Source organism: Biomphalaria glabrata, chromosome 5 (assembly GCF_947242115.1).
Source record: "Biomphalaria glabrata chromosome 5, xgBioGlab47.1, whole genome shotgun sequence".
Taxonomy (NCBI): domain Eukaryota; kingdom Metazoa; phylum Mollusca; class Gastropoda; family Planorbidae; genus Biomphalaria; species Biomphalaria glabrata.
The window spans coordinates 31745100-31772735 of record NC_074715.1 but is presented as its reverse complement, the minus strand read 5'-3'; the positions used below and the strand labels follow the sequence as shown (position 1 = coordinate 31772735).

The 27636-nt window shown below is 33.5% G+C and overlaps 3 protein-coding genes across 6 annotated transcripts in view; 1 reads left to right on the top strand and 2 right to left on the bottom strand.

Annotated features, from left to right (window-relative positions):
* Positions 1 to 1482: 1482 nt before the first annotated feature.
* Positions 1483 to 12854, bottom strand: LOC106065399 (DNA repair protein XRCC1-like). Of its 3 annotated transcripts, none has more exons than XM_013224213.2 (15): positions 12106 to 12853; positions 9738 to 9830; positions 9302 to 9409; positions 8707 to 8865; positions 8218 to 8280; positions 6880 to 6997; positions 6292 to 6395; positions 5100 to 5262; positions 4664 to 4832; positions 4439 to 4552; positions 4103 to 4227; positions 3073 to 3136; positions 2537 to 2815; positions 2141 to 2216; positions 1483 to 1705 (listed from the first exon to the last, which is right to left on the bottom strand). In XM_013224213.2, exons 1-15 carry the CDS (start codon positions 12154 to 12156, stop codon positions 1598 to 1600), a joined length of 1794 nt encoding a protein of 597 aa, XP_013079667.2. In that variant the 5' UTR covers positions 12157 to 12853; the 3' UTR covers positions 1483 to 1597. The 3 variants fall into 3 exon arrangements, with proteins under 3 accessions (XP_013079667.2, XP_013079649.2, XP_055886420.1); XM_013224195.2 differs by having other exon boundaries at positions 6292 to 6398; positions 12106 to 12852; XM_056030445.1 differs by lacking the exon at positions 2141 to 2216 and having other exon boundaries at positions 6292 to 6398; positions 12106 to 12854.
* A 184-nt stretch (positions 12855 to 13038) lies between these two features.
* Positions 13039 to 27636, top strand: part of LOC106065376 (trafficking protein particle complex subunit 13-like) — a 90253-nt gene continuing 75655 nt past the window's right edge. Inside the window, exon 1 of the mRNA XM_013224170.2 lies at positions 13039 to 13193. Coding sequence (XP_013079624.2) covers positions 13151 to 13193 — 43 coding nt within the window. The 5' untranslated portion in view covers positions 13039 to 13150. The remainder of the gene's footprint in view (positions 13194 to 27636) is intronic.
* The window catches only part of LOC106065362 (uncharacterized), a 54176-nt gene continuing 45094 nt past the window's right edge, over positions 18555 to 27636 (bottom strand). For both annotated transcript variants that reach the window (XM_056030444.1, XM_013224149.2), the window contains exon 5: positions 18555 to 26786. In XM_056030444.1, coding sequence (XP_055886419.1) covers positions 26047 to 26786 — 740 coding nt within the window. In that variant the 3' untranslated portion in view covers positions 18555 to 26046. The remainder of the gene's footprint in view (positions 26787 to 27636) is intronic.

The window sequence follows — 27636 nt, the reverse complement described above, 5'->3', positions numbered from 1 at the left end:
TCTATTTACACTTTGTTTTGTTCTGAATAAAAATTAGGAGTATCTATAATTTTGTTTTGTTCTGAATAAAAATTAGGAGTATCTATAATTTTGTTTTGTTCTGAATAAAAATTAGGAGTATCTATAATTTTGTTTTGTTCTGAATAAAAATTAATATATCTATGAGGGTCTAATATTGAATAGCGCAGCCAATTAGTTAATACCTCCCCACTTACATTAGCAAAATAATTTATTCAAATAGCCTTTAAAAAATGCTTTCTTCTTGTATTATTCACAGATGATTTTCAGATGTCCATCACACAAGTCAAGAAAAATGTCCATTAGAGCTGGCAGCATTCTTTCACGTTCTCCATTGTCCTTATCTGACTTTATTTTTCTACTTTACTTTTGGAGCGTATCGACCCCAAGCAGAGTAGCCATAGAAATGTTAAAACATTCTAGCGTCACGATTCTCAAATGGTACACTTCTTTCGAAGGCGTCTGCACAATGTATCTGAAAGAAAATTCCATCCAATCAGGAGAAACACGACATTCAGCCTGTGATAGTCAAGGACAGGAGCTGAAGCAGAAGAGAAACACTTTGGTGTTCGACGGAAGAAACACCAAGATGAAATTCTGTGGCGAGAACTTCGAGGTAGAACATGTGAAGAAGCCTTTGAAAATATGTTAACTGATATAGGCACATTTTATCCCGTGCCCTGAAAATAGAATATTGAAATAGATGTAAGAACTACTTGTTTATTTTGTTATAATTTTGTAGTCGTCTTAATTTCCCATAATTTTTTTATAAAATGAAAGGCTAATTAGCATTCGCTAAATTAAAAAAAAAAAAAGCTATCTAAAACACCATTTAAAGCTTTCTTATAACTAGGGTAAAAAAAGTACCCCTTCCAGACCTTGCAATCTAAAGGGTAACTAGGGTTCGCCCCATAGTTAATGACTGTACATTATAGTAAAGGCTATCCTTCGAAGTAAAAGATCAAGGGAAAGTGCACTATTTTGCAGGGCTAAGACCTAGTTGGATTCCTTGCATGCCTGTCATGGGCAGATTCAATACTTTTTCTTGTACTGGGGTGGGCACCAAGTTTTGAGGGACCGCATTGCACCATGCAATTAATTTGTGATGTAGGGCTTGCAACGATGCAGAAAACCCAAGTTCTCAAGTTCTTCTAGATCTGGTGAAAAGCAGTTTGATGCAGGCTTTGAAACTCCTATTTATTTTTCATTGAACACTTTAAGAATATATTTTAAGTATTCCATATTATTTCTGAAGTTGTTTTTTTATTTATAAAATAATCTCAAATAATTAATAAGAATAATAAAATATGAATTGGATTAATAGCTGTTTTTTTTTATTTTTTCGCCCCCAAATGTTTTGTGGCATGGATTAGTTTCAGTAGTATTCAAAGCCTCCATTAATGTATCAAAAATGGAAAGTGCCAACTACACTACTAGCTAAGAACATTTAAGAGTCCAAATGAATCATTTTTTTAAACCATTGTTTATTTATCTAAAAAGAAGATAAAAACATGAAATTATTTACATTGCAACGAGGGACATAACTACACCACAATCTACATTGGGAGTAGAGCAAGTGTCAGGGAATAATGACATGATGCTGATATGGCATGAGCTTGTTTTTTTCATGGCATGCATAGATCCACTTGGGTTTCACAAAGATAAGACTGGGATTTTCTGACATGGCCTGTAGTAAAAACAAGAAAGTGTTAGTATTAGTTTTAAGACTTAAGCCAATCTGTTTATGGATTACTGGCAGTATGACAATGAAAGTTGGCAAAGGTTTTTCTTTGTTTATAAGTATGTGTGTTTGGTTGCTTGGCTTTCGGGTATAACCTGTGGACTGCAGATTATTTACTGGGTAAGTGAGTTTGGAGCGTGCTAAATTTCCTGCTTTCCAGAGGAAGATTTGTGCTAGGCAACATCACCTATATAGATTTTGTTCTATCAAACTCTGTTGTACTGAAACTTTAATCATTTTTATCAAAATTCCAGTCAAGCCCTAGGAGGGCATTTCATTTATCTCAACTTTCACTTCTTTTGATTATTTAAACACACAAATAACAAATAATTGTAGTACTAATAGTGCTGAAAATTAATGTTCAAAAAAGCAACTAGTTACTTGGTCAAAGTTTGAATCCCATTGTTTTGAAGTGACCACAAAATTGACAGCTTTGGAGATATAGTGTGAGACTTCACTGAAGGAGTAAGTAAAAACAAAACATCATTTAGAACAAACAAATCAATGCTAATGGCAAAGTGAGGATTTAGCAGATATTTAGGTTGCAGGGCAGGTAAAGGAAACAGATACTAAACTAAGGGTATGAGAATGAATCTTGCTGGTAATTTTTTTCCTCATTTTTAACCCACCCAGTTCTAAATAGAAATAGGAAAGTAAGGACAATCACTTAGTGTAACCTTGTTAAGCTATTGGCTATACAAAAAAACAAACAAAAAAAAAAGGGAATTTATTTTAAGCAATATATTAATATATATAATATATATACTGTGTACTTACCCATTGTAGGCAGCTATGTATCTTGTTAATAGTCTTTTCTCTGCAGCTTCCATTTCTCCATAGAAGAAAAATACTTTGTCAGTAAAAAAATCTGGTAAATCTGGCAGTCCTGAGTCAATATTGTCATCAATGTTATGTGCAGTAGAATTATTTTGTGTACTTTCATCTCCATCATCTTCTTCATCAGTTGATCTAGCAAACGGATCATCCTCTTTAATTGCACTAGAAGTTATTGTTTTTTTCATCTCAGCTGGTGATTTATCTTTTTTTTCTGTAACTCTAACAGAAATGACATTTATGAATAGACAAGTTGCTATAAGCAGCACTAAATGATATTAGTATACTACGGAATAAAAATAAAAATATATTTAATGAAAAAGCAATACTTTTTTTTTTTTTTTTTAATTTCATTGAGAATTATTTTTTCTAATCTTGTCCTTCATTTGTAAAAAAAATAAATATAAAACAAATAAAAAAATAAAGACACTAAGCCTACAGTGAAAAAAACACCTCAAGAACCTTGTCTAGAAACTTACTTTGAATTTTTTTTTACTTTATCACTTTCAGATTCAGAATCAGAGTTTTTAGGTGAAGAATTATCTGGGAAAAAAAATTATTGATCTATGATAAACCTAAAAAGGGAAATTAAAACTACAAGAAAAAGTCAAAATGAAATCAAAATTAACTTTCTTAAATGCAAAATGAAAGTTTTACAACAAATGATAAAGTGACACTAAAATGATGTCAAAATTGAATTGACAAAAAGCAGCTTACATAAAATGAGATTACAAACTGAATGAAGTTCCAATAGAAAAACTGAAATAGTTATGAAACTTTAAAATTGGTGGCCATTCTTTGGCTCCAATTTTATGTTTTGGTTTTTGCTTTCTTATCAATTATCTTTTAACAGACATTTGTAAATAGAAACTACACTAACAATATAAAAAAAATATACTTAACAATAACTCTAAATTTTCTTTATCATGTTGCTTGTAGTTAGGCAGTCTACTTGCGTGAGGGAAAATTGTTATTGGTGTTTAATTATTCAAGATTTTAAAAAAAAAAGTATTTGATATGTTGCTTGTATTCTTTTGCCACTTTTCCTCGGGATTTTAATGACAAGACAATAACTTATTGAACAATATTTGTCCAATGTGATAAAATCTTACATGCCCTCTGCAAATAAGGCTGTACACATAGAAGGCTATATTTAAGTATAGCCCCCCCCTCCCAAAAAACAACAACAAAACAACAAACTATGTATTCATGGTCAACTGTGAGAAAGAGCAATATCACTGTCAGAGTTGTACATTTGTGATATGTCACCAAACTGCTTAGATACCATATTAACATTAAGCAAGTAGAATGAGTTTTCAAAGATCTTTGTTCTTTTTGCAAAATGCCCAACAACCATATCAGAGAAACTTAAGTTTACTGCATTGTACTTTCATTTTACATATTTGATTCTTTTGCAGACTTTTATACATTTTTATATTTACCATCTCAATTTATTATTTTATTTAAATCCTTATCAATATTAACATATTTTCTGGTGAAATATTTTACCTTTTTGAATATCTTTCTTTAAAGTTTCTTTGCTGGTTGTAGTACTTGGTTTATGAACTGCTACAGGAGGTTCATCTTCTTCATCGCTGCTTGTAGGGGGGGATGGTGCTTTTCCTAAACGATAACTTAAGAAAAAAATATTTATTACAATAAAATACATTTTTAGAAGAAAATGGTGGTTGAGTGAAATAATACTTGACGGCTGAACCAAATATATTATTTTAAAAATCTTACTTGACATAGATTTCAGAAATTAAGAGTAGTTCAACTAGATCTAGTCAATCTTATACAGGTTGGTAAAGGAATACAAATAAAAGACTGATAGACTGAACTTACCCCCGCCATGGTAATAATTTTTTCTGATTGTAGCAGTCCTTTATCCAAGCTTTAGTCACTATCTTGCCTTTTCCTGCAACTTGTTGGTATTTGGGAGTGTTTGGAAAAGCACATCTAAAATGTTTCGAAGACAAAGTAAATCAATAAATATTTTACTATTCTAAAAGATGGATCATTTTAAATTTAGCACTACTACAATTCAAATTAGAACTAAAAAGTCATTACACAAGATGTGTGCATCCCTTGCCCCAGTCTGGCCTATACTTGGCTCCCATTTCTAATGCCATGTCTCGCAGCTGACCTCTACCTGGATTCTCAAAGCCACTTAGCACAAATACAACACTTTCCATAATTTTTCTAAAGGTTTTAGAAGATGAAGCTTTGTTGGGTTCAGCTAAAGAAATAAAAAAAAATATTATTAGAAAACAATGAATTTTACAATAACCAACATTTTATAACAAGCAAGAAAATGTACCAAGAACCAAGGACAAAATGCAAGACAACTAATAATATTTTTCTTTTAGTAGAGAGCTAGCTGATGTGTAGTAAGGGCTTAAAGGGGCTTCAGTTAAACTGACATTAGCTTTAAACTAGGAAATAAAATGCAAACAATAATAAAATTATTTTACAACTAAAAACTTGCTTTAAAAAACAACTTAACTATTTGTTCTTTTCAATGTTGTCTTTTCTGAACTGGAAACGGATGTAGAGCTGGCCACAGAACTCAAACTTGTGGACTGTCTTTTAAGTGTTACTGGTTGAGCTTCTTTATCACTGTCATCTTTTGGTTTAATATTTTCTTGTTTTGGCGTTTTAGCTAGCGGCTGTGCAAGTTAATATAATAATATTTATTATCTATGAGGAAATTTGTTTTACAATTGATCATTACTCTACATAGAACAATACATTATTAGAGCAAAGAATTATTACACAAGTTTCTTTTAAACATTACACGTGAAAAGGAACAAAAGAGTTCTTGTGTCAATTTGTTTTTCTGATTGGTGTCATACATCTCCATTGTCATTATAAAATGTTAAATTTATGAATCAAAAGATGTTATTTTATATTAAAGTCTTTATAGTTTTCTTAGCAATGTTTTTCTCAAATAGGTGTCCAAGTGAGGTTTACCAAATCTTATCAAATACAGGCTTTACTTCAAAAAAGAAGATGATTACATCCTATGCATGTCCCTATGCCAATCTAGTCATGCATGTTAATCAATCATCTTACTGGCAACATTTAGGATCTTAAGTTTATTTATATTTTTAATGTTCAGATTGCCATACCAGGCAGTGATGTTGAAACTTAAAATACTGCGATGTGAGCATGGTCAAACATTGACAACGCTTTTTCACTAAAACTAAAGGAGGACATTTTTCTTAGTAGGCTTAATTTTGTTTTTCTTTTTTGGTAATGTAATCTGTGTTTGTAGTGAAATTTAATTTACTGTCTAACACCATTCTGAGGTAATTGAAAGTTACTATTTCAATGCTTCCCCCAGCTGCTGAAACAATATAATTTTATTCCTTTTCCTTTCTGAAGTTGATAATCATTTCTTTTTTTTATTTTTGACATTCAATATATAAAAAGTTAGAATTAAAATATAGGTTTGGAATTACGAAGTAGATTTACAATACAAATTTTTTCCCCATGAAATAGATACAATTTTTATGCAACAAAATTTGTAGTAGAAACTGAATTGAAATTTCAATTTGAACATTGTAAAGAAGTTAAAAAAAAAGGCTTAGTTAAAACTACATAACTTGTAAATTATAATCTAAATGTTAATCTAAATTAGATGGAAAAACAAATTCTTACAGAAGTTTTCCTACAACAAAGTTAACAATTCTTACAGTAGTTAATGGTGGAGATTCTGCTGGTCTCTTCTTTCCCACTTCATCTAGTGATGTCTTAATCAAGTCTTCTGGATGTTTGCTGGCCAGTCTTATAGCTGCCCCTGCTGCAGAGAAACTATTTATCATTAGACCTTAAGAACATATTATTAAAACAACTACCGGTATTACATTAATTGCTGACTAACTGTCAGATCTACCCTGCTAGCTCTTTGTACATTGTAATGTGTACATTTCAAATAAATATGTTTTAAACTGCCACAAAGCCACTTAACTAGCTAAATAATCATGAAAATCAGAAAAGAATAAAATAGCTCTTCAGAAGTACAAAGGAAAGAAAAAAGGTTGTCAAGTAGTTTGGTTGGAAGTTGTTGAAGGATCTATTGAAGACTTCATTTATTGAGAGAAAAAAAATGTTTTCTTGCATTTTAATTTATCAGTATTCTTCATCCTAAAGTCAAATCTATATCAATGGACTTCATTTTATTTAATTATTTAACACTTTGAACAATCCTTTAACAGTCTCATAGGTACAGAGAAAAAAAAAACTTTACATATTTTGAGCATTATTGAAACTATTAAGCTGACCTTTAGGAGTTAGTGGAAGTGTTTTGTTGAGTCTGTTGGCAAATATTGAGCCAATGTGAATGTCATCAGAATCATCATCTTCATTGATTGTGAATGCACCAAGTTTCTTCACTTTTGGCTAATAGAAAATGTTATTTTGATTGTTAATGAAATAGTAGCAAATCTTTTCTGTTATTTATACTTTCTCATAAAGAATTTGGTATTTAAGGATCTGTTACCAATAAGCCAACAGGCAATAATCACTTTTATTTAAAAGCATTAATTTTTGTTCTTCAATGTAGGTATTAATAACATTATAAAAACAGCATATATTATAAAATTGTAAAAGTGAAAAAGATATCAAAGACAAAAGAATGGCTACATTTATGTCAATGAAATCTTGTTACTTTATAAAACAAAACACATTTGCACTAACACACCATTTTTAAACTTTACAAGATAGTTACTGAATAAAAACAATTTATTTTTTTTAAATACAGGAGGCAGTGTGGCTGAGTGGAAAAGCACTTCTGAACTGGAGGTACCAGGTTCAAATCCTGGATTTTTAATTTGGGGATCTCTGAGGTCACCCAGCTCTAATGGGTACTTGACATTAGTTAAGGAAAAGTAAAGGCGGTTGGTAATTGTGATGGCCACATGACACCCTCGTTAACAGTGAGCCACAAACGCAGATGATCTTTACATCATCTGCCCTATAGATCACAAGATCTGAAAGGGGTACTTAATGAAATAACAACAAATGCAACATAATTTCACAATTTTCCTTAACAAGAATAAATGTAAAAGTAAACAAGTATACCAAAAGAAAAGTAAAAAAAAAGAAATTCAGATTGACTACAACTGTCCACCTCAGCATTACTACTGTAACATTAAACAATATAGGTTCAACATTCATACACACACAATCAGAGCCTCATTAATTAGGCTTCTATGTACTTCACTATGACTGAAAGTAAAACTAAAGGAGTTTTAAAATCATTCTCATTACGGTAATGAAGAGGAGCCTTCCACATCATCCAGATCTGATGTAACTATGGTTTAATGGGTGCAGATTGTCTTTAAGAATTTTGTGTATGAAAAAAGGCATTTTTCATGAAAAAGTCTGAGATGGTAGCTATGTTTTAGTGATATAGGACGCTTTTTTAATTAGCCTATTTAGTCAATGTTTTTGTGCCAGTGAAGTATAATCAATCATACCAGCAGGTGATGGCAAAGGTAATTGGACTACTGGTGATTGTTGTATAAAAATGTTTAAATATTGTTTTTGTTTTGTCCATTTTTATTGTCATTCTATGTCTATCATAATAAGTCCAAGGAAATAGTACTTGTTTAACCTACTTCTTCATTTTCCTTTAAAGGCAGTGAGCGAAATTTTATAAATGAAAGTCCATACTGGAATAACTGTAGACAAAGAAAAGAAAGGAGTCAACCATTAACTGTCAAGATACATTACATTGAGAAAAAACAAAAATAGCACATTAAAAGGTTTTAGCTTTGGTCAAATTAGTTTTGGTAGTAATTTTGTTTATTTTGGAAACCAATGCTGTAAAATATTATCAGCTTTTGGAAGGTGAAGTAAATAGTATTTTACTTAGTTGAATAACAGGTCTGATGAAAAACAAACATTTCACTAAAAGCAAAATGATGATACAAGCATTTCATTTTGTTTTGTTCAAAGTCAAATGGTCACAAACCAATGAAAATAAAAGTGAACACATTTTTTTTGCTGAAATTTCTTTTTCTGATTTAGGCGTAATACTAAATTTAGCTGTAGAGAGAACTAAAACAGCTACAGCTACAGTAGGATGCCCCATTGTCTCTATTTACCTTGGAGAAAGGCTGTGAGCAAACAATTTTAATTCTGTCCCAAGACTGGTTGGCAGTTTGTTTGTTCAGATCATCTGGTCCAAACATTCTGACAGATGTTTTATTAGTTTCATTTCGGCTTTCCAGCGGACTCATAAATGATGATGCTACAAGTAATACCTGCAAAACAAATGAAGTACAAAATACTACAAATAAGGACTGCACAAAAAGATCATTAAAGGAAAAAAAAAATTAGTCTCAAGTCAAATTTACACTAAAATAGTAATTTTTACTTTTCAAATTTACAACTTTTTCACTAATAACTTTTTCTTCCTTTCATATTATTTTACAGCTATTGATGAATATGTATCATGAGAAGGCTATCTAAACTTCATCTTATAAAATCATGTTATAGTAAAAAAAAATATTTAATGTTGATAACAAAATTTTTTTTTTTTACTTTATCAATACTAAAATAAATGACAATCCTTCTATTTGATTTTATAGATAAAATTATGTACAAGTACTTGAACTTAGAAGATTACACAAAATGTTTTGTATCTCTAGATAATCAGGAACTGTTATTACATTATGGAAAGCAAAATAAAAAACTCACTTCAAAGTCCTTATCATCTGTAGCAGTGGCTTTCCCAACCAAAATTTCAACAAAAGCTGAACCTTCATTGCCAATATCAATAGAATGTATCTGAGACGATTTGCTGAGCTATGGATGGTAAGATATAAGAAAGCAACTTCAGTGTTTCAGTTATGTAATAATTTTAAATAAACAGTAAGGTAAAGAAAGTGTAAATGTGTGTGTGTGTTTGGTGTGTTCTGTTTGGTATCATACATTTTCACATAAAATTGTGGTTACTATAACAACCACCACCTCACTCAGTTATCACTGGTTTATAAAATTAACTCTAAGATGTGCAGTGACTATAAAGTACTAGTACTGAATGATATTTTTAAATGAGTTTAAAAAAAAACTGTGGTAAAATTAATTAATGCAGAATACAAATAGGTTACAGGTTTCATTTCTTAGGGCCTACCTGTATTATGCATGAAATACTTTTTTCTCCTGCTGTAGTGCTCTTCCATTTATAGCTTCCATCAGGTTTCAATAAGTTCTCAGCAGGATTATTCTGTAATTGAAAATAAATGAAAGAGTAAAAATTGACAAACAATATGCTGGGGCATGGGATGTAATTATCTTCATTTCTGATGGTGCGAAACAAAATAACTGCCAGAACTGGATCAGTACTATAGTGAATTTCAACAAATAAATGCAGATCTAAGACTAAATATAGAACTAGAATCTAGATTGAAGTATCAAGATTTAGATGAAGTAGATCATAATGCAGATAGATTTAGATCTAGTATCTAACCTATTTTCTTTACCTAGGTTCATAGTATAGTATACTAGTTTATATATATATAAAAATGTAATAACCCTGTCCTGCAATACAAATAACACTAAAGGATAGGCTGAAGAGAACTGTGTGTTATTATGAATGGTTGTTGATATTTGCCTTATTCTGTAATCTACTATATAAAAGTATATTGTCATTGTTCCCTTGACATTGAATTGCCTCCATTAGATTTTTGCAGTATATATATACTATTTTATAAAGGAAAGGCAGGGAGCATTTTCCAGAGGCTGTGACCTATTTGGACATGCCAAGCTATTGGATTTGGGACAAAAATACACCTACTTAACACAATTCTCATCCCAATAGCAACATATATATGCTTGTGAGACATGGAAATTATTTGCAAAACTCAAGAAAAGACTAAATGTGACTCAACAAAAATGGCTAAGACGGATTTTAATATTCAGTTATAGAGATCGGGTCTCAATCAAGGAAATCCTATGCCGAACTGGGAGTTGACCACTTAGTGAGATTGTGAAAGAGTGTCACATGAAGTTTGCGGGACATGTTCTCATACAAAAGGAACTATTCATAAGAAGAGTAGCGATGACATGGAGGCCAATACAAGGAAAGCGAAAACAGGGACGTCCTCGCATAACTTGGAACCACACTTTCATGGAATACTTAAGAGCAGTGGACACATGGGAAGAGGCTTCAGACATTGCTAGTGAAAGATCTTTGTGGACAGTTTAATATGTATATTTATGTATACATATAGAGTAAAGCTGTCATAATCGAATAAGTTAAGTCGAATCGCTGCGATTTTTCGCATTTGAATTATTGAAACTCTGTATAGGCTAGACCTAGAAAAAAAAATGAAACCATCTATAAACTTGTCATCCATTGGTCTATAAAAAAATTAGATCTGTTGCATAGTTTCAACTTTCATAGTTAAAATAAAATCTGATGTCAAAGAGGGGTGGGGCAGGTATGACAAAATGTAAACTTCATCAGACAAATTTTTTTCCTTGACTATGATATCAAACACCTTGTAAACCATATCAGACAATATGCATTTGAAATTTATTTAATCATCTAATTCTTTCATTTCAGGTATTTTCCGGTCAAGCAAGAGGTGAACTACCAAGTGCAAAAAAAAAAACAACAAAAAAACTAATTGCCATACCATGTGTCTGAATGATAGTTCAAAATTTTGCCAAAGTCATTGCTATTTATCATAAATAGATTTAGTAATGGCAGTGGGGAGCATACTTAATATTAATTATTTTGTGGGGCAAAAGGAAGTAGATCTGCAAAAATTTTTTTGCTAATTTGTACCAAAAAAAAAATTATTTTTTTTAAACATAATGTTTAATAAGCATGTATAAAATTTATAAATTGCTTGTAAGTGTGTTTTGTTGTCTTTAAGATACTAAAAATTTACTGATTATGTTTATATTTGCTTTGAACATTAAAGAAAAAAATGCATAAAATACATGAACACTCAAAAAAAATAATTGTTCAATATTGTAGCATTTTCTAAAATGGTAAACCTTATCAAACATCCCCTATAACTCTGAATAGGTTTAATGGAAAGCAAGGGAAGTGATACATGTTCTCCTTTCAATCCTGAATCCAAAGAACAGTCTTGCTTGACTAATGCACCATGGGGCTACACTGTAGCTTTAGTTCCGGAAGCACCCCCATTCATGTGTATGAAGTCAAAATAACACACTTTCATACCAGTGTACTTTATCACCTAGTAGAAAAACTATCTTGCACGGGTATACAAAATGTGTTAAAAAATAGAAAAATGGATCGCGCACCATAATACCACAGTATTTCTGTACTAACTATCAAAATAATGATCTATGCATTAATAAAAATAAAGGTGAGATGTCCGATATGGTATACAAAAGGGGGGTTTCCAGGTTTAGATACTAGTCTATACTCTATACATGTATAAAAAAAAAGTAAAGTTCCCCTTTCAGACCTTGTGGTATATAATATCATAGATCTAATATATAGACTCTAGTATAATATTTACTTTGTCTGCACTGCTACAAGAAACAATGTGCTGTAATTCAATGTCTGGCATCTTTGACTTTACTCTAATATCTAAATATAGAATCTAGTATTCTAGTCTTAAGTCTAGACTCAAGTTAGTCAAGTTCTAGTCTACACTCTACAGCCACTACAGGGCTTGAGGTAAAGTAAAAATCTACTGACTGTACTATTTTAGTTTAAAAATAAAAGTTAGGTCTTTCCAGTTAACTTAATGAGCATGATGATGATGATTGATGTCAGTTGAGTGCATGAGTCCAGAGTACTAGAGTCTATTAGATTATTTATATATCTAGATTATTATTCTATAAATGATACTATGACTGTAAGAGTATAGATCTAGATAGACTAGTATTTATTAGTATGACTAAAACAGTAACTTGACTCTTGCTTGACTGCCTTGACTGAGGAAGTTGAAGTCAAAGTTTGAATGAAAGATACTGAGTGAGACGTCTGAGATATTCAGATAAACTTTCTTTAAGTTAAATAAACCTAAATAACTAATAATCTAATTAAATATAATATTAAAACAGCGAAGATAACATGATTCTATTTAGAGGTCTAAATGTTTTATTTAGATATAGATTATAGATATAGGCCTTTTAGATAAAACTCTAGAACTATAAATAATAGTCATATTATCTAGACCAGATCTAGATCTAAGTCTAGTGCTAGTCTAGTTAGATGTAGACTCTAATGCCTAGTCTTTTAAAATAGAGTCTTGTAAATTTAATAACAAAAGTTGCAAAAGTATTGATATCAATGATTGGTATGTTTGATTTTATAACTTTATGCCTGATTGAGATTTTAGTTTAAAATGACTATTTAATTAGATCTATATTTTTATTTTAAAGAATAAAAGTAATTGAATTTAAAAAAATATTGTGTTATAGTTTTAAAGAGTTAGCAATGCTCTAAGTAGATTTTATTAAATTCATTATCAACTATATCTACACGTATCTAGATCTAGATCTAGATAATTTAAAAAATGGCATTTTTGCCAAGCACTGGTCAACAAAACAAACAAAATGGAAGGCACCAGAGATAGAGAACAGCTATTGGCACTTAAAGGTAGGCCTTTTTTCTCATTGCTTCTACTTGTTTTAGTCTCTAGATTGTAATTTAGATTTAAATCTAAGATCTAGATCTAGATCTAGTTTTAGTTCATTAGATTTTTTACTACCGGTAGTCGTATTTATTCTTCAACAAAACTAGTACTACTACTACTAGTTATGTTATGTACTACTCAGACTCCTGTTACTGTTACTAATTATTTACTAATACTAGTGTTACTGTAGTCAGGGGTAGTCTACACTAGTTAGTTAAGTTAGTAAGTTACTAGATCTAGTACAGTTACAGTACTACAGTAGTAGTAGTACTACTTAACTACTACTACTAGTACTACTACTGGTAACTGTACTAGTCTTACTTAAACGACTTAGTTACAGTAGATCTAGATTGTCTAGAATCTAGATTGTCACTCAAGTCACTGTGACTAGTGTGACTCATGACTTGAGTGTCATCATTGTCGACATTGTGATCATTCACCATTGTGACTGTCACAATCATTGTGATATTCTGATTCTGACATCGTCAAACAATACACTTTACTTAGACTTAGACTATACTTACTTGCTTAGACTCTTAGTATACTATACTATGGTGGATGGCAGCCTGGTCGTGCGGTTTGCACGCTGGACTGTCGTACAGATTTATCGATGGTCCCGGGTTCAAACCCTGCCCGCTCCCATCCCCCGTCGTCCTGCGGGAGGTTTGGACTAGGAAGTAATTATCTTCAACTCTGAAGGAACATCCGAAACATGTAAAACATTTTACAAACAAACATTTTATCTAATATATAAAGTAGAATGTTTGACATATGTGTATGATGTATGTATGTATGTCCCTGTATAGAAATAAAAACCGCTTGACCAATCTTGATAAAACTTGGCAGAAATGTTCCTTGGGTACCAACTTAGACTGTAGTTTGCTGGTTTAAAATTGCAGGAAATTGAAAGGGGAGTGGGTGATGTCTGACAAAGATATATGGGAAAAGGGTGAATTGTTAGTACCCATCTCATTTTAAATAAAAGTGTGTTGGTTGTTGATCCTATGAGGGTGAGGGGTGCTGACATGTAAATAAGTTTATTTTAAATCTGCAGAGGTGTTTTTTGTTATTGCATTGTTGTATAGGAGTGATGAGAAGATCAGTGGTACCCCTATGTTGTGTGTTTTTGAAATGAATCACAAATGGACTTAGTTGCAAGATTTCATATGTCACTAAGGTGTTATTGGGTTTGTGTTTTTAAGGTCCTGCTTGTGTTTCCAATGTTAATAATTTAACACCTTGAGCATATTATTGCATATGACTCCTCTACTATTACAGTTGAATTTACCACTAATCTTGAGGTTCATTTTATGATAAGTGAGGGTGGGTGTAGCAAGCATGTATTTGCAGTTCTGACAGGTTGCTAATGTGTTCACTCAAAGTGTTATGAGGTTTTGTGCACAGTAATATATCTTGTAAGTTTTGGTCTCACCTGAATAATGCAATCTAGATGAAGATGAAATAATGTCTCATGTATGTTCATCGGCTAGGAGAATGTTAAGTTTTTTTATGAAAATATTTTTAGCTTTCATGTTGTGAGGGTGGTAAGTTAACTTCAATTTAAGCCTCTTAACATTGATAGATTTAGTTTTTTTCTTGAAAGCTTTTTCACTTCTCAGATTTTTCACTGGCAATAAAGATTTGTCTAAGCTTGAGGGCAACCACTACGCAAGAAACACTTCAGCGGCTTTTCAGTGAATTATTATCTCCCTGAAGAAGTTGGGATTAGGGAATAGATTCTTTACAAGATGGTGGATGCGATGACGAGTATAGAAGATATGGCTGTCAGTATCTTTGTAATAGGTAGATGTTGACTGAGAATTTTTGGTTAGATCTATTTGAATGTCCAGAAAGTTCACTCTAGTGCTAGAGATGGTATAAGTAAAGCAGATAATGGAATTGAAATTACTAGTGAACTCTTTAAATTTGATTAGTTCATCCTCTGTCATAGATGTTATGATGCAATCTAGACAGCTAGATCTAGATATAGACTCAGATTCTGGAACTAGAATATTTAATCTAAAAAAAAAACCTTGTTAGAAGTAGGTATCATTGCTTGGTAAAGATTTACCAAATTGTATTTATTTGTTTGAAATTGAACTATGTGTGCACCAATCATGACCAATGCAATCACTACATTCACAATGGTTTAATTCTCAGTTCTTTATTTCTTGATGTGTTGATTTGTCTCATTGGTTCCTTTGGTGTTTGTCTTGTTCTGATACATTACATGATGCACTTGCTGTTTCTTTATGGCATCACTCAGCAGATCTTTGGGAAAAACACCCAACTTTTATTATTGTTATTTGAATTCTTATCTCTTAATCACTTAGTGGGAACAGAGTAACAGTCTTGTTTAAGTAGAATGATAATCTCATTAGTTTTGCTTGTATGTAGTTTTATATTGTCCATTTAGTTTTCAGATATTGTTTAACGCTAATCTTCAAGTCATGCTTGAAATAAATGCAACTAGTAATTTTGGCTTTGACAAAACATGGCCTGCTTCCTGCAATAATCACCAAACAGCTGGTCTGTAGGGGCTGCACATGAATTTGTGTCAAACTCACCTTCCTCACAATGTTTTTTTTTTCCTTTGTTGGAGGTGTGGGTAGAGGAGGAAGGACTACTCCATTCTTTATTTTTCAGATTTACTGCCCTTGAGTTTCAGGATACTATAAAAATATTATTTAAGGTTTAAAAAAAAAACATTTTGGGATTGTGCAGAGCTGCAAACCTTGAGAAAATACTGAATTATAGTTGAGATATGATTAGTGTCTAAACATTAATACAGTAACTAACAAAAAGAAACCTGTTTGCAATGATATTTATTGCCATTATGATTTAAAATGTTTTTCTTGTTTATGCATGAAAATGTAGTTTAAACTATTCAGTTATCTCCCTTAAATCCATTTGTTTTCTCTAAGAGTTAACTTAGAAGAACTTTTTTTTGTCTTGGTGGATGAATGAAATTTAGTTCTCTAGTATTATTAAATTACATGGTATTTTCGATACTTTGGTTATTCCAAGCAACATAGTTTTTGGTACAGTATATTGCGTAAGCTGGCCCTTAAAATGATTTCGGGCCCATAATTAAAACTCCAACGCTGCCTATCATATAAAGTGATGTAGGCATCTTAAAAATGATACGAATGTATGTTACACACAATGACCACCCTCACGGTAATTTGTACTCATAAATTTATTATTTCCCTGCGGTCATTTGTTGTTCAACTGTTTGAAAACTAAAATGCATTCTTTCGAAAGACCCTGATTTAGTTTGTACCTAAGAACACATGTGTAACTTTTTTTGTTCAAAATTACATTCATTTAACTAATATCAAATCATTAGATTTTGCAGGAGGTTTAAATAAAACAGAGAGATCTAAATGTTAAAATAAGAGATCTAATTGTTAAGATAAGAGATCTAAATGATAATATAAGAGATCTAAATGTTAATATAAGAGATCTAAATGTGATAAGAACAAAAGCGACAGCATCTTTTCCATATGGGAGCTTCTAAAAATAGACGACCGTTGGGATTTTGATAAAGTTTCTTTCTTTCTTTGAAAAAGCAAAAAATCTTTCCAAAATATGATTTGTATAGGAAACTCATTTGCCACCATAAAAGAAGAACACAGGCATTGACAACGTTAGCATCTACCAATGCATGGTAAAGTTATCTTAAAGCTCTACCTATATGTACTTGGCAGCGCTCCCTTTAATGAATGGACCAATCCCTTTGTATAATGCCCAATGACTTTATTTTACTTAGCTTTACTCAATGCCATGTAATCGTTCCTGGCCGTTACATTGATTAAATCTTCAAGTGTTATGATATCATTTTGAAGGATTCTTTCATTTGGAAAATAGGATTTTATTTTACATGCGTATCGTTAAGCTGTTGATTGATTACCACCCCTCCCCCAGATTTTGGTGTATGTGTTTGTCCACTCATTATCCTAGTTTTGCGAAGTGTGTGAATCTTAGTCTAAATTATTTGGTGTGTGTAAATTAATTACTTTAGTTTTGCTGCGAGTCATTATCCTTCTTTTTCTCCCTCTCTATCTCTCTCTCTTTGTAGGTGAATTAATTTTGCTGCAAATGTAGATTCAGTGCACTAGTTTTGCTGTGAGTGTTAATTAATTACACTGGTTTTGCTGCTAATATGGACTCATTATTACAGTTTTACTAATTATGGATTCATTACCATAGTTTTAATGCTAGCGCGGATTCTTTATCCTAATTTTGGTGACTGTGTGAACTCATTTTTAGCGGCCCCCGAAAGGGGAAAAGACGCTATTAGTTTTGTGTGAAATGTCTGTCCGTCTTTCCGTCCGTCCCGTTTAGATCTCGTAAACTAGAAAAGATATTGAAAATCGGACATCACAATATTTTAGACCATTCAAAGATCTGATGCACGGCTACTTTTTTTTTTCTGAAAGCGAAAAATCGAATTTTTAAAATCAGTTATGCAAGTATTTTTTTAAAGAGAAAAAGCTAATTAGTATGCATTATAAGTTAGACCTAATTTAAAATGAATAGTAATCTTATAAACTTCATTTTCCTGAACTTTTTTTTTATTGCGGAATTTTTTTTTTAAGGATTCGAATAAGAGATTGAGCCTTTTCAAAAAATTAGATCAATCATAAGACATCAGTTAGGCCAGGGGAGGCGCGGTGGCTGAGCGATTAAGCGCTTGGCTTCCGAACCGGGGGTCCCGGGTTCGAATCCTGGTGAAGACTGGGATTGTTAACTTTGGAATCTTTGGGCGCCTCTGAGTCCACTCAGCAATGGGTACCTGACATTAGTTGTGCTGGCTACATGACACCCTCGTTAACCGTAGGCCACAAAAACAGATGAACTTTACATCATCTGCCCTATAGATCAAAAGATCTGAAAGGGGAACTAGTTAGGCCAGGCTCACATCTAACTTTACATTCACTTTCACTTATCCTTTGATCTGCGGGACCGTTGGGGCACTACACAAGATCTGTTAACCTTCTTTCTCCATTCTTATCTCTCATTTGTCTTTGATATAATTTCATTCGGATGTTCTTTCTGAAAATATTGAAGCCTGCCTGGGTGGACCACTTCGGGGGCCGATTTTGAGTTTGTGTTTTCACACAAACTGTCTTTTGTAACCTTGTTTTTCTTTACGATCCACTTTGTACATTTAGCTTTCTATTTGACATTCATCTTTGTTTCTTAATAGTTAAAAAAAATGTGTCTTGAAAGGTATACATGATATACATCATTTATGCATACATGTAGTTTGATTACAATACATTCGTGCACGTATCACCCTGGACAAACAACTTTTGGTATCTGTAAACAATGTGTAAAGTTTATTCTTAGAAAACAGTAAAAAGATTTGACATTCGACTCAACATTAAACAAGAAATAAACCAAACTCTGGATGACACTTGAGACTAAATCAACTAATGACAGAAAAAAATATCGTTGAAAGAAAGCCACGACGTCACTTGTAGTTTAAACAAGAAATGTGTAAACATTACAAAAACAGAAACTAGACTAGTGACTGTAACCATGTGAGCGCCACATAGTATTTCATCAGTTATAACATAGAATTGCTAACTATACTACTTGTGGACATATGGGCTAATTTCCTAACAGTCAACTAAACCCGTGCTTAGTCACAATTCTGGTGTAAGTCTTTAATCAGTAACAAAAAAAAAAAACAATTTGCTCTGGAAAGTCGTGAAGATTAATAAAACAAATTATGTAACTCACATTTTTCTTTTAATAGTTAAATAGACAATACAAATAAACACACTTTACAAAGTTCTTTGAAGGTTTTCATAAAAAAAAAATTACATGAAAAAACTCCAATTAGAAGTGATCTAATAATCAATGGATTTCTCCATCAGTAGACAACGTGATAATAAGGAAAAGAAATATGTGTTTGCATAATAAGTAAAACAAAGTGGGCTGTCAACCGAAGTTTGCTTGGAAGTGGCTTCTGCTCAACCAGGAAAACATCCGATTGGATGAGACCAAACATTCCCAGTGTGCAGCGCATGTTTTATCTGTACAGCAGTGGAAAACGTTTGTAGAGTCATTTTATAATTATACAAGCTAAACATACATAGTACACACTAAATGTATACAGTACACAGCAGACTAAAAGTTTGATTTATATCAATAAAAAAACTTACTAACATATAAAGGAAGATGCATACAAGGGAGATAATCAGCGAAGTCCCCATTTGTTTTGTCTCGTTATTTTCGTTGGAATCGCAATGTTTAAATAATAAAAAAAAAAGACAAGACAAGAAATTGTTAGCACAAAGACAGGATGAGTGGCCTCGTCAGTGAACCCTCTAGTGGCCTCGTCAGTGAACCTTCTAGTGGCCTCGTCAGTAAACCCTCTAATGGCCTCGTCATTGAACCTTCTAGTGTCATCTTCAGTGAACCGTGCAGGAATAGAAACTATGACTAGAAAATACAAACATATTGAAACTTTTAGAGTCATAGTGTCTAACAAATACTGGATATCATGCAATCATTGATTGTCTATCCATGAGCTCCACTTACAAAAGATGAACTTTGTACATGGGATTAAATTCTAATATCATGTACACACGAATCTTAGAAACATCTTATTAATACGCGTTTTGTAATATGAAGTAATATATAACATATCAATGTGTCAACAACAATGACTTCCAATTCAAATGTTTAACGAAGGTAGAAGGCGTTGATTCTTCTCCATCAGACAATAGCTTCAAACTCAACAGTTTGATCATAGCTAGGTGACATCACAAAGTATGCGTTTTGTGGGAGCGACAACAAGGAATTAACATAATGTAAACGTCATTGTATTGTCTCTCTGTTATTACACTATAGTTCTTCAAGGCGGGAAGAAACATTTGAAGGGAACATTTTAAACACTGAGGCCTGGGAAGAAACATTTGAAGGGAACGTTCTAAACACTGAGGCCTGGGAAGAAACATTCTAAACACTGAGGCCCGGGAAGAAACATTTGAAGGGAACGTTCTAAACACTGAGGCCTGGGAAGAAACATTTGAAGGGAACGCTCTAAACACTGAGGCCTGGGAAGAAACATTTGAAGGGAACGCTCTAAACACTGATGGCTGGGAAGAAACATTTGAAGGGAACGCTCTAAACATTGAGGCCTGCGAAGAAACATTTGAAGGGAACGCTCTAAACACTGATGCCTGGGAAGAAACATTTGAAGGGAACGCTCTAAACATTGAGGCCCGGGAAGAAACATTTGAAGGGAACGCTCTAAACATTGAGGCCCGGGAAGAAACATTTGAAGGGAACGCTCTAAACACTGAGGCCCGGGGAAAAAAAAAACAACTCTCAAATGTTGTTGTTTCTTAGTGCTGGACAAAGTCGTTTGCATAAAGACTGTTACTGACCAATTAAAATACGCTATTTTCTTATGCCCTTGCTTTAAGTCCTCCAAATCTTCCCCGTGCTTATCTTATAACATTGCCGAAAGTGTTGGCGTCCCAATGTTGCAGTGCACTAAATACATTTGGTTTCAGTTTGGTTTGTCTCCCTTCCTTCATCTGTTTCTCGTTCTTTTGATGTCTCCATTTTGTGTTTTCAATGTGTGTTTGTAGATGTGACAACATTCTCTTGCAATGTGAAGCCTGTCACTCTTCAAAGTTGAGTGTATCCCGCTCCTCGAAACCATTGTCTTCGCTTCTCATTGGCACATAGTAGAAACAAGAAACAATGCACTCCAAGCTAGTCTCAGAATGTTGCTTAATTTTGATATTATATATATATAGGTAAAATTATGTTACTCGCCAGTGCACATGGACTATATTCACATTGTGTTCTGCCTGTGTCGAACGTATGTTAATAATTAAATCAAAATAATTGCTAAATGATGTAGATCGATGCTGAACCAGTCTACGAAATTGATTGACAGTTCATGGCATGCAACTTTTCTCGGCAGTTTCACGACTGCCATTAGCTTATGATTCTGACGACAGTCTCTTAAGATTACACTTGTCAATAGATCAATATATACGTAGTGTACACACTGCTTTTAAAACATAAATGGTGGGAATAGTGGCCAGTCTTTTACGTACACAGCTCTGGACAATGAACAAAAGTAATACGAAGCTCTTTCCGATCTTACTATCCAATCAGCGAATATATTTGCTTGTGGCTTGAGTTCATGACAACAAAACAAAGATGTACAAACAAATATCTAGGCTATAATTTATTTACATTGTGTGAAAGAAATAACAAACCAATGGACTACTCAATCTATGTACAAGTATCACAAAGTTCTTGGGGGGCGACCACTAGACACAAACATGGGAGACTGTAGTCTATCTAAGGGAGTTGCATATACAGTTGATCGAGAAGAAAGAAGAGAAACATCAACAAAGTCTCGCACATTGGCGTCTAACCAAAATGGAGATTCAAAACAAAATAACACGTCCATCTTGTTCCCTTTTGGTGACTCTTTTCACAATAAAACAATAATTGAACCGAAACAGGCGCTCTGCGTTTGTTGCTCTGTGAGTTGACTTGCTTGCTATTTGTCAATCTACGTTACATTGTAGCATTGCTAACGACAGTTCCATTACTTAAGAAACCTAATTAGTTTGTGTTGGTTCACAGATCTAATTGCTTTTCTGATATTGAAGTATACGAGAATTATTGTTGACATTCAATTAATGACAATAGTAGGTCAATTTAATTTTCATTTATATGTCTAGATCTAGTGTGTTGATTCAAAACATTTTTAAAAGAAAAGTTAATAATACTCGTCACATCGGGACCCCCCCCCCTTTTTTTTGGGGGGGGGGGGAACAAAATAATAACATTTTCTGGAAACTTTGATCTATTTGAGAATTGAAAATTTTCTGGAAACTTTGATCTATTTGAGAATTGAACGTTTTCTGAAACCTTGATCTATTTGAGAATGTAACGTTCTTTAGCAAAATATTCTTAATTATTTCATTCATTATTGCAGCAATATTTCAGTTTCACTAGCACAGCATATTATGAAGTCATTGTTGTAACATTGTTCTTAGTGCTAGAAATACTTGTACAGGAGACCATGCAGGGTCTATTGCCATTTTGATCATTTCACATTACAGATATAACTGACTATGCGTGCTATGCTTTCAAACATATTTCAAACATGGTTAGCTGACATTGACACCATTTTATAAATTCACATTTGTTAGATTATTTTACAAAATGCCATCTCTTTAATCATCTAGATCTAGTTTTACCATGTATTATTGGTATGTAAAGGACGCTCACAATTATCACTCCCTTCTGGGGTCGCCCTGCACTCAATTGGTTTCAAAGGGGAGGTAAACACGTTGAAAATAGCTCGCAACAACTTCTTAGGAATCATTCTTAAACGTTTGTTTGGAATTAAAATGTAGACCATCGTGCTTCTGGATTGGCATCTGGCATTCACTTGCTTCCTTTTTTTTTTGTTTTTGGTTTCAGGTTAACCAGCCCTCCCTCCATCCTGCCCTCCCTTTTTTTGTTTTCATTACAGAGTAGTCAGTCGTCCAGTACAGTTTGTTTCGAATGTAATGAGCGGACATTTCGGGCTACACTACTACACTTTCACTTTTAGCAAGAGAGGGAGGGGAATGCAGTTGATCAAATCCACAAGCCTCTGCTCTAGTGACTAACACAAATATTGAACTCAAGTTATCATTGAACTCCAAATGTTTGTGTATGGAGCTTTGTTTACTTTAACATAAGGTCGCCAAGACTCCTCCCACCCCGATTTCCACCTTAATTTATAAATACAGTTATGTTTTTTTGTTTTGTTTTGTTTTTTTAACGAGAACTGGAATCTCTTTTTGAGAACGTCAGGGGTTTGTTCTTACATAATATCTACACTCTGTATCGTTACCACTACACAATGAATCATATACATCTACACACTGTATCATTACAGTACATTCTGCATCACATCTATTCACACTCTGTATCACATCTAAACTCTGTATCACATTGGCCATAGCTGATTGAAAGCAACACAAGATACTATCTTGTCGAGGGAAACATTGAATGATAGCTTTGATCAATCATTGTCATTGAAACGATAATTCGACTAATTTCTACTTTCATTCCTTGACCAGTTCTCAAGGCAAAATTATTTTTTTCCCTATTATTATCTTAGAAACTATCAATAGTGAGCTATAAAACCACTAATGACGAAACAATACAGTTTATTACAATTCCTCTTAACAGCTCGCTAATTCTTAATGGGATGAAAAAACAAACAGCTGATCTCATAAACGGCTCTAACGATTTTCCTAGAAATTTGACAGTTTATGTAAATCTTTGGGAACAGAATTACTACACAGGGTTTGAGGTTATAATTTTTCAAAGTATAATATTCTTCAAATTAAATTTGGTCTGCAGGTCTAAACAATCTATATCTTAAACACACACACAGAGCGGTATCACCATATGTTTTCATTAGAGAATCTTCTATAGGTCTATCACATAACTAGAATCTTCTATAGGTCTATCACATAACTAGAATCTTCTATAGGTCTATCACCTAACTAGAATCTTCTATAGGTCTATCACCTAACTAGAATCTTCTATAGGTCTATCACATAACTAGAATCTTCTATAGGTCTATCACATAACTAGAATCTTCTATAGGTCTATCACATAACTAGAATCTTCTATAGGTCTATCACATAACTAGAATCTTCTATAGGTCTATCACATAACTAGAATCTTCTATAGGTCTATCACATAACTAGAATCTTCTATAGGTCTATCACATAACTAGAATCTTCTATAGGTCTATCACATAACTAGAATCTTCTATAGGTCTATCACATAACTAGAATCTTCTATAGGTCTATCACCTAACTAGAATCTTCTATAGGTCTATCACATAACTAGAATCTTCTATAGGTCTATCGCATAACTAGAATCTTCTATAGGCCTATCACCTAACTAGAATCTTCTCTACCGTATGTCTAGATCCAGTATCCTAGTCTAAATGACTATCTTTTCATGTTGCCATGTCTGTTTCTGTAGCACCTAACTAGAATGGTATGTACTCTTATACAACCGGGGGGCGGGGAGGGAGGGGTGAATGGAGGGGAGGAGAATTGGGGAGAGGTAAAAAGTGTTCCTTTTTTTTTTTAAAAATCTCCCATTCATTAGTTATTAAGAACAAAGTAATCGCTCTTAATAAAAAGCCATCAGCTTCGTAAAGGAAGAATGGTCTTTAAAAAACAACTTTTTAAAAATACTTTTTTTATGAAAATATTTAAAAAAAAACGTGCTATGGGATTAGAATTAGGATTTCCTTTTACAATTGAATTCACTTTGTCACCTGTTATATGGGGGGATGATAAGCTATCGTTGAGCATCACGTCCAATAGCTCCTAGTGAATTCACCAACCGATGTTTGGAATTGAAATAGTCCTAAGTTTTTAGTGACATTTTTTTTCAGGGCTACTATGAAATGTTTTGATACCATTTCTGTACTCACTATCCTCCACTATTATTATTAACAGTCTCCCAACCCTGGCAGCTTTCTATACTTTTTGAAAAACATATAGGTTACGTTTTTGTAATCGAGATCCTTACCACAAAATCAATAAGAAGGTTACCTTAAAAACGATCTGATCTGAAGTATGACCGTTGAAAAAATAGTTGTTTGTTTGTTTGTGTGTTGGCAACACTCACGCTTGGGATGTTTTAGTGAAACAATCTGCTTCTATTACAGAGCTTGTTATGTTGTGTATGTCTTCAGTCTTAACTATAGCAGAACAATCTGTTTCTATTACATAGCTTATTATGTTGTGTGTGTCTTCAGTCTTAACTATAGCAGAACAATCTGTTTCTATTACATAGCTTATTATGTTGTGTGTGTCTTCAGTCTTAACTATAGCAGAACAATCTGTTTCTATTACAGAGTTTGTTATGTTGTGTCTTCAGTCCTAAGTATAGGGTGTATGCAGCCCACAAATTGTTCTTTAAATACATATATATATAAATGGTAACTAGGGTATGGAGTTAATATTTCATGTCACTGCTAAGTTTGGAGTTACATTAATCTGAAGATTTCACGGACATTTTTGTTTTAAATCGACAAACGTCTACTATTTTATTTATTTATAATCAATATTTGAGTGACTGGGTCTTTCATCCCCATTGAATGTTAGCATTTGATATAGTGTAACATCTGGGCCAAGACTTACGGTTAAAAAAAATCAACATGTTCTCAAACCTTAGCAGAAAGGAGACACGAGCATTGCAAGAAAAAAGTGCTGTTCCTTTCAATTGTGTTCTCGTTGTCATAATCTATATTTAGACACAGAGTGTGCAGTTTGTAAAAAGTGATTGAAAACAGGAAGAAAAAAACAAACTAAAAATACAGTTGCACTGATAAGTTTCAGCATAATTGATAATTTAGAAAAAAAAATCTACATGCTAAATCACTAGACAAATCTATCATTTCGACCTGTTTTGTGTGAAGTAAAGAAGAAATGTACATTTCTAATGATAATAAGATATTTCGTTATATAATAAAAGAATGTGAGGTATTGGTCAAATTTGAAGCCATTTTCCTTTCATCTGCTGTACTCCATGATGAGTCCGTGCTGGGAATCAGATTATATATTAACATAGATTATAGAATTCCAACAAAAAGAAAATGGCTTTGTACTTTGGTATCCGTAAATGAAATTGGAGTTCACAACTGATGGCACATAGTAACTAGCGCTGACTAGTCTTGCATTGTCTTGCGTTGTTTTCATCCAACACCACTTGAAATGCTGTTTGTCCTGCCTGTTGTATCTACAATACGGTGACTTTTTGGTTGCTTAAAGTGCTGATGGTAGCGTCGTCGTCCATACCGTCAGCTGTGACTAGAGGCGCAGACAGCGTGGTGGTCCCTGGGGGACTGACCACTGAAGAGCTCACCGAGTACGCCTTTGAAGAGTTCTGCATATCGTTGTCTTTGTTGTTCCTGTTCTGCCAGTAGTGGACCACGACCACCTTGGCCTTGTTGCAGATGGCCAGGGAGACGAAAAGTCCCGGAATGGTGAACATGACCCAGATAGGTATCATGGCGGCGAGGTCAGCATCCGGCTGCTTTAGGGAGAATCTAAGTGCCACCATCACCACCAGGCAGTTGAGACTGGACGTCTCCAGAGCGATCGTTTTCACGAATGCCAGATTTTGCCGGCAGATGGCGGCCATGGTGGCGCCGACTACGAAGCCGCACAGGGGGAGCAGCATAGCTCCCAGCAGTGCGTAAGTATTGACTAGCTCAAAAACGTACATGTTGATGTATACTCCCAGAGTGATGTACAGAATGCTGGCCAGAAGTAAGAACGGCTTGATCAGCCACATCAGAATAGCGTCGGCCACCGCTGGCCTCAGACGCTTGATGATCAAGCCGAAGGCGTACGCAAAGAACGTGGCTGCCAGCCAAATCTCGAAGTTATATATAGGAAGCATTCTTGGGTTGAGAACGGCGTCTGCGTTCGTCTGGAAATATTGGCCTAGTACAAACAGCCAGAGGGGCGCTGTACCTGAAATAAACAAATCGACTCACTTTAGGTCATAAGTTTGACTCACTTTTTGTCATTAGCTTGACACACATATACACTTGAATATGCTTTAGTCTCTTTAGCTATTATAGATTTACATAGTTCTAAATTTTAATTCACCATGTGAAGTCAGGCTTCTGTGCGTCGTAGAGTTTGATTGAGTGAATATTTTATCTCTCTCTCTATTTTGATTAATTAGAAGATGAATTATAAACTCGTGGAGGCTTATCAGAAGTTAATTTCGTTTCCACCATCTTCAAAGATATGACTCATTTAAATTCTGGGTTGCTTTGAAGGCAAGCTACGTTCCAATATGTCAGCGTAAACACCGATGTGTGTTTGTGTGCATACAATCATGTTTTTAAATCTGTTTGAAAGTTACAAAAGATAACTAAAGATAGCTTAAAAGCAATGTTTTCTACATCATGACCCATATCATCCTTAGTTAAAGGGTTTTCTTACGAGAAAATACTTGTGGCTCTCCTACTGAAAGTGATCGACTACACCCTCTAGTTGAGACTAACACACACGCACGCGCACAAAAGGTGTCTGCCCTTCAGAATGACGTCACGAGTTCGATCCTAGCAATTCATTTTGCCCAGGGCAGTAGTAGAGCACTTTAGCCCTATTTTCAGAAAGGTACAGAGTTAAGAGATTACAGCTTCAAACCGTCCCAGGATTCCCAGAGTGTTAACTCATGTGGCAGGCCTAGACAACACGATGAATTCAGTGGAACTGTCAAGGGTTAACGTCTTCTTGCAATCTATTTTTCTAAATAAAATATATTTTGTATAAAAATGCAACCTTTATTTTTTAATTCGTATTTTGATTC

Coding starts and splice junctions, on each gene's coding strand:
- LOC106065399 (XM_013224195.2), bottom strand. CDS start 12,156: ATGCCAGACATTGAATTACAGCACATTGTTTCTTGTAGCAGTGCAGAC. Junction 6,998..8,217: donor CTTTAAAGGAAAATGAAGAA/GTAGGTTAAACA, acceptor ATTTTCTATTAG/CCAAAAGTGAAGAAACTTGG. Junction 6,399..6,879: donor ACTTCCACTAACTCCTAAAG/GTCAGCTTAATA, acceptor GTTTCTCTGCAG/CAGGGGCAGCTATAAGACTG.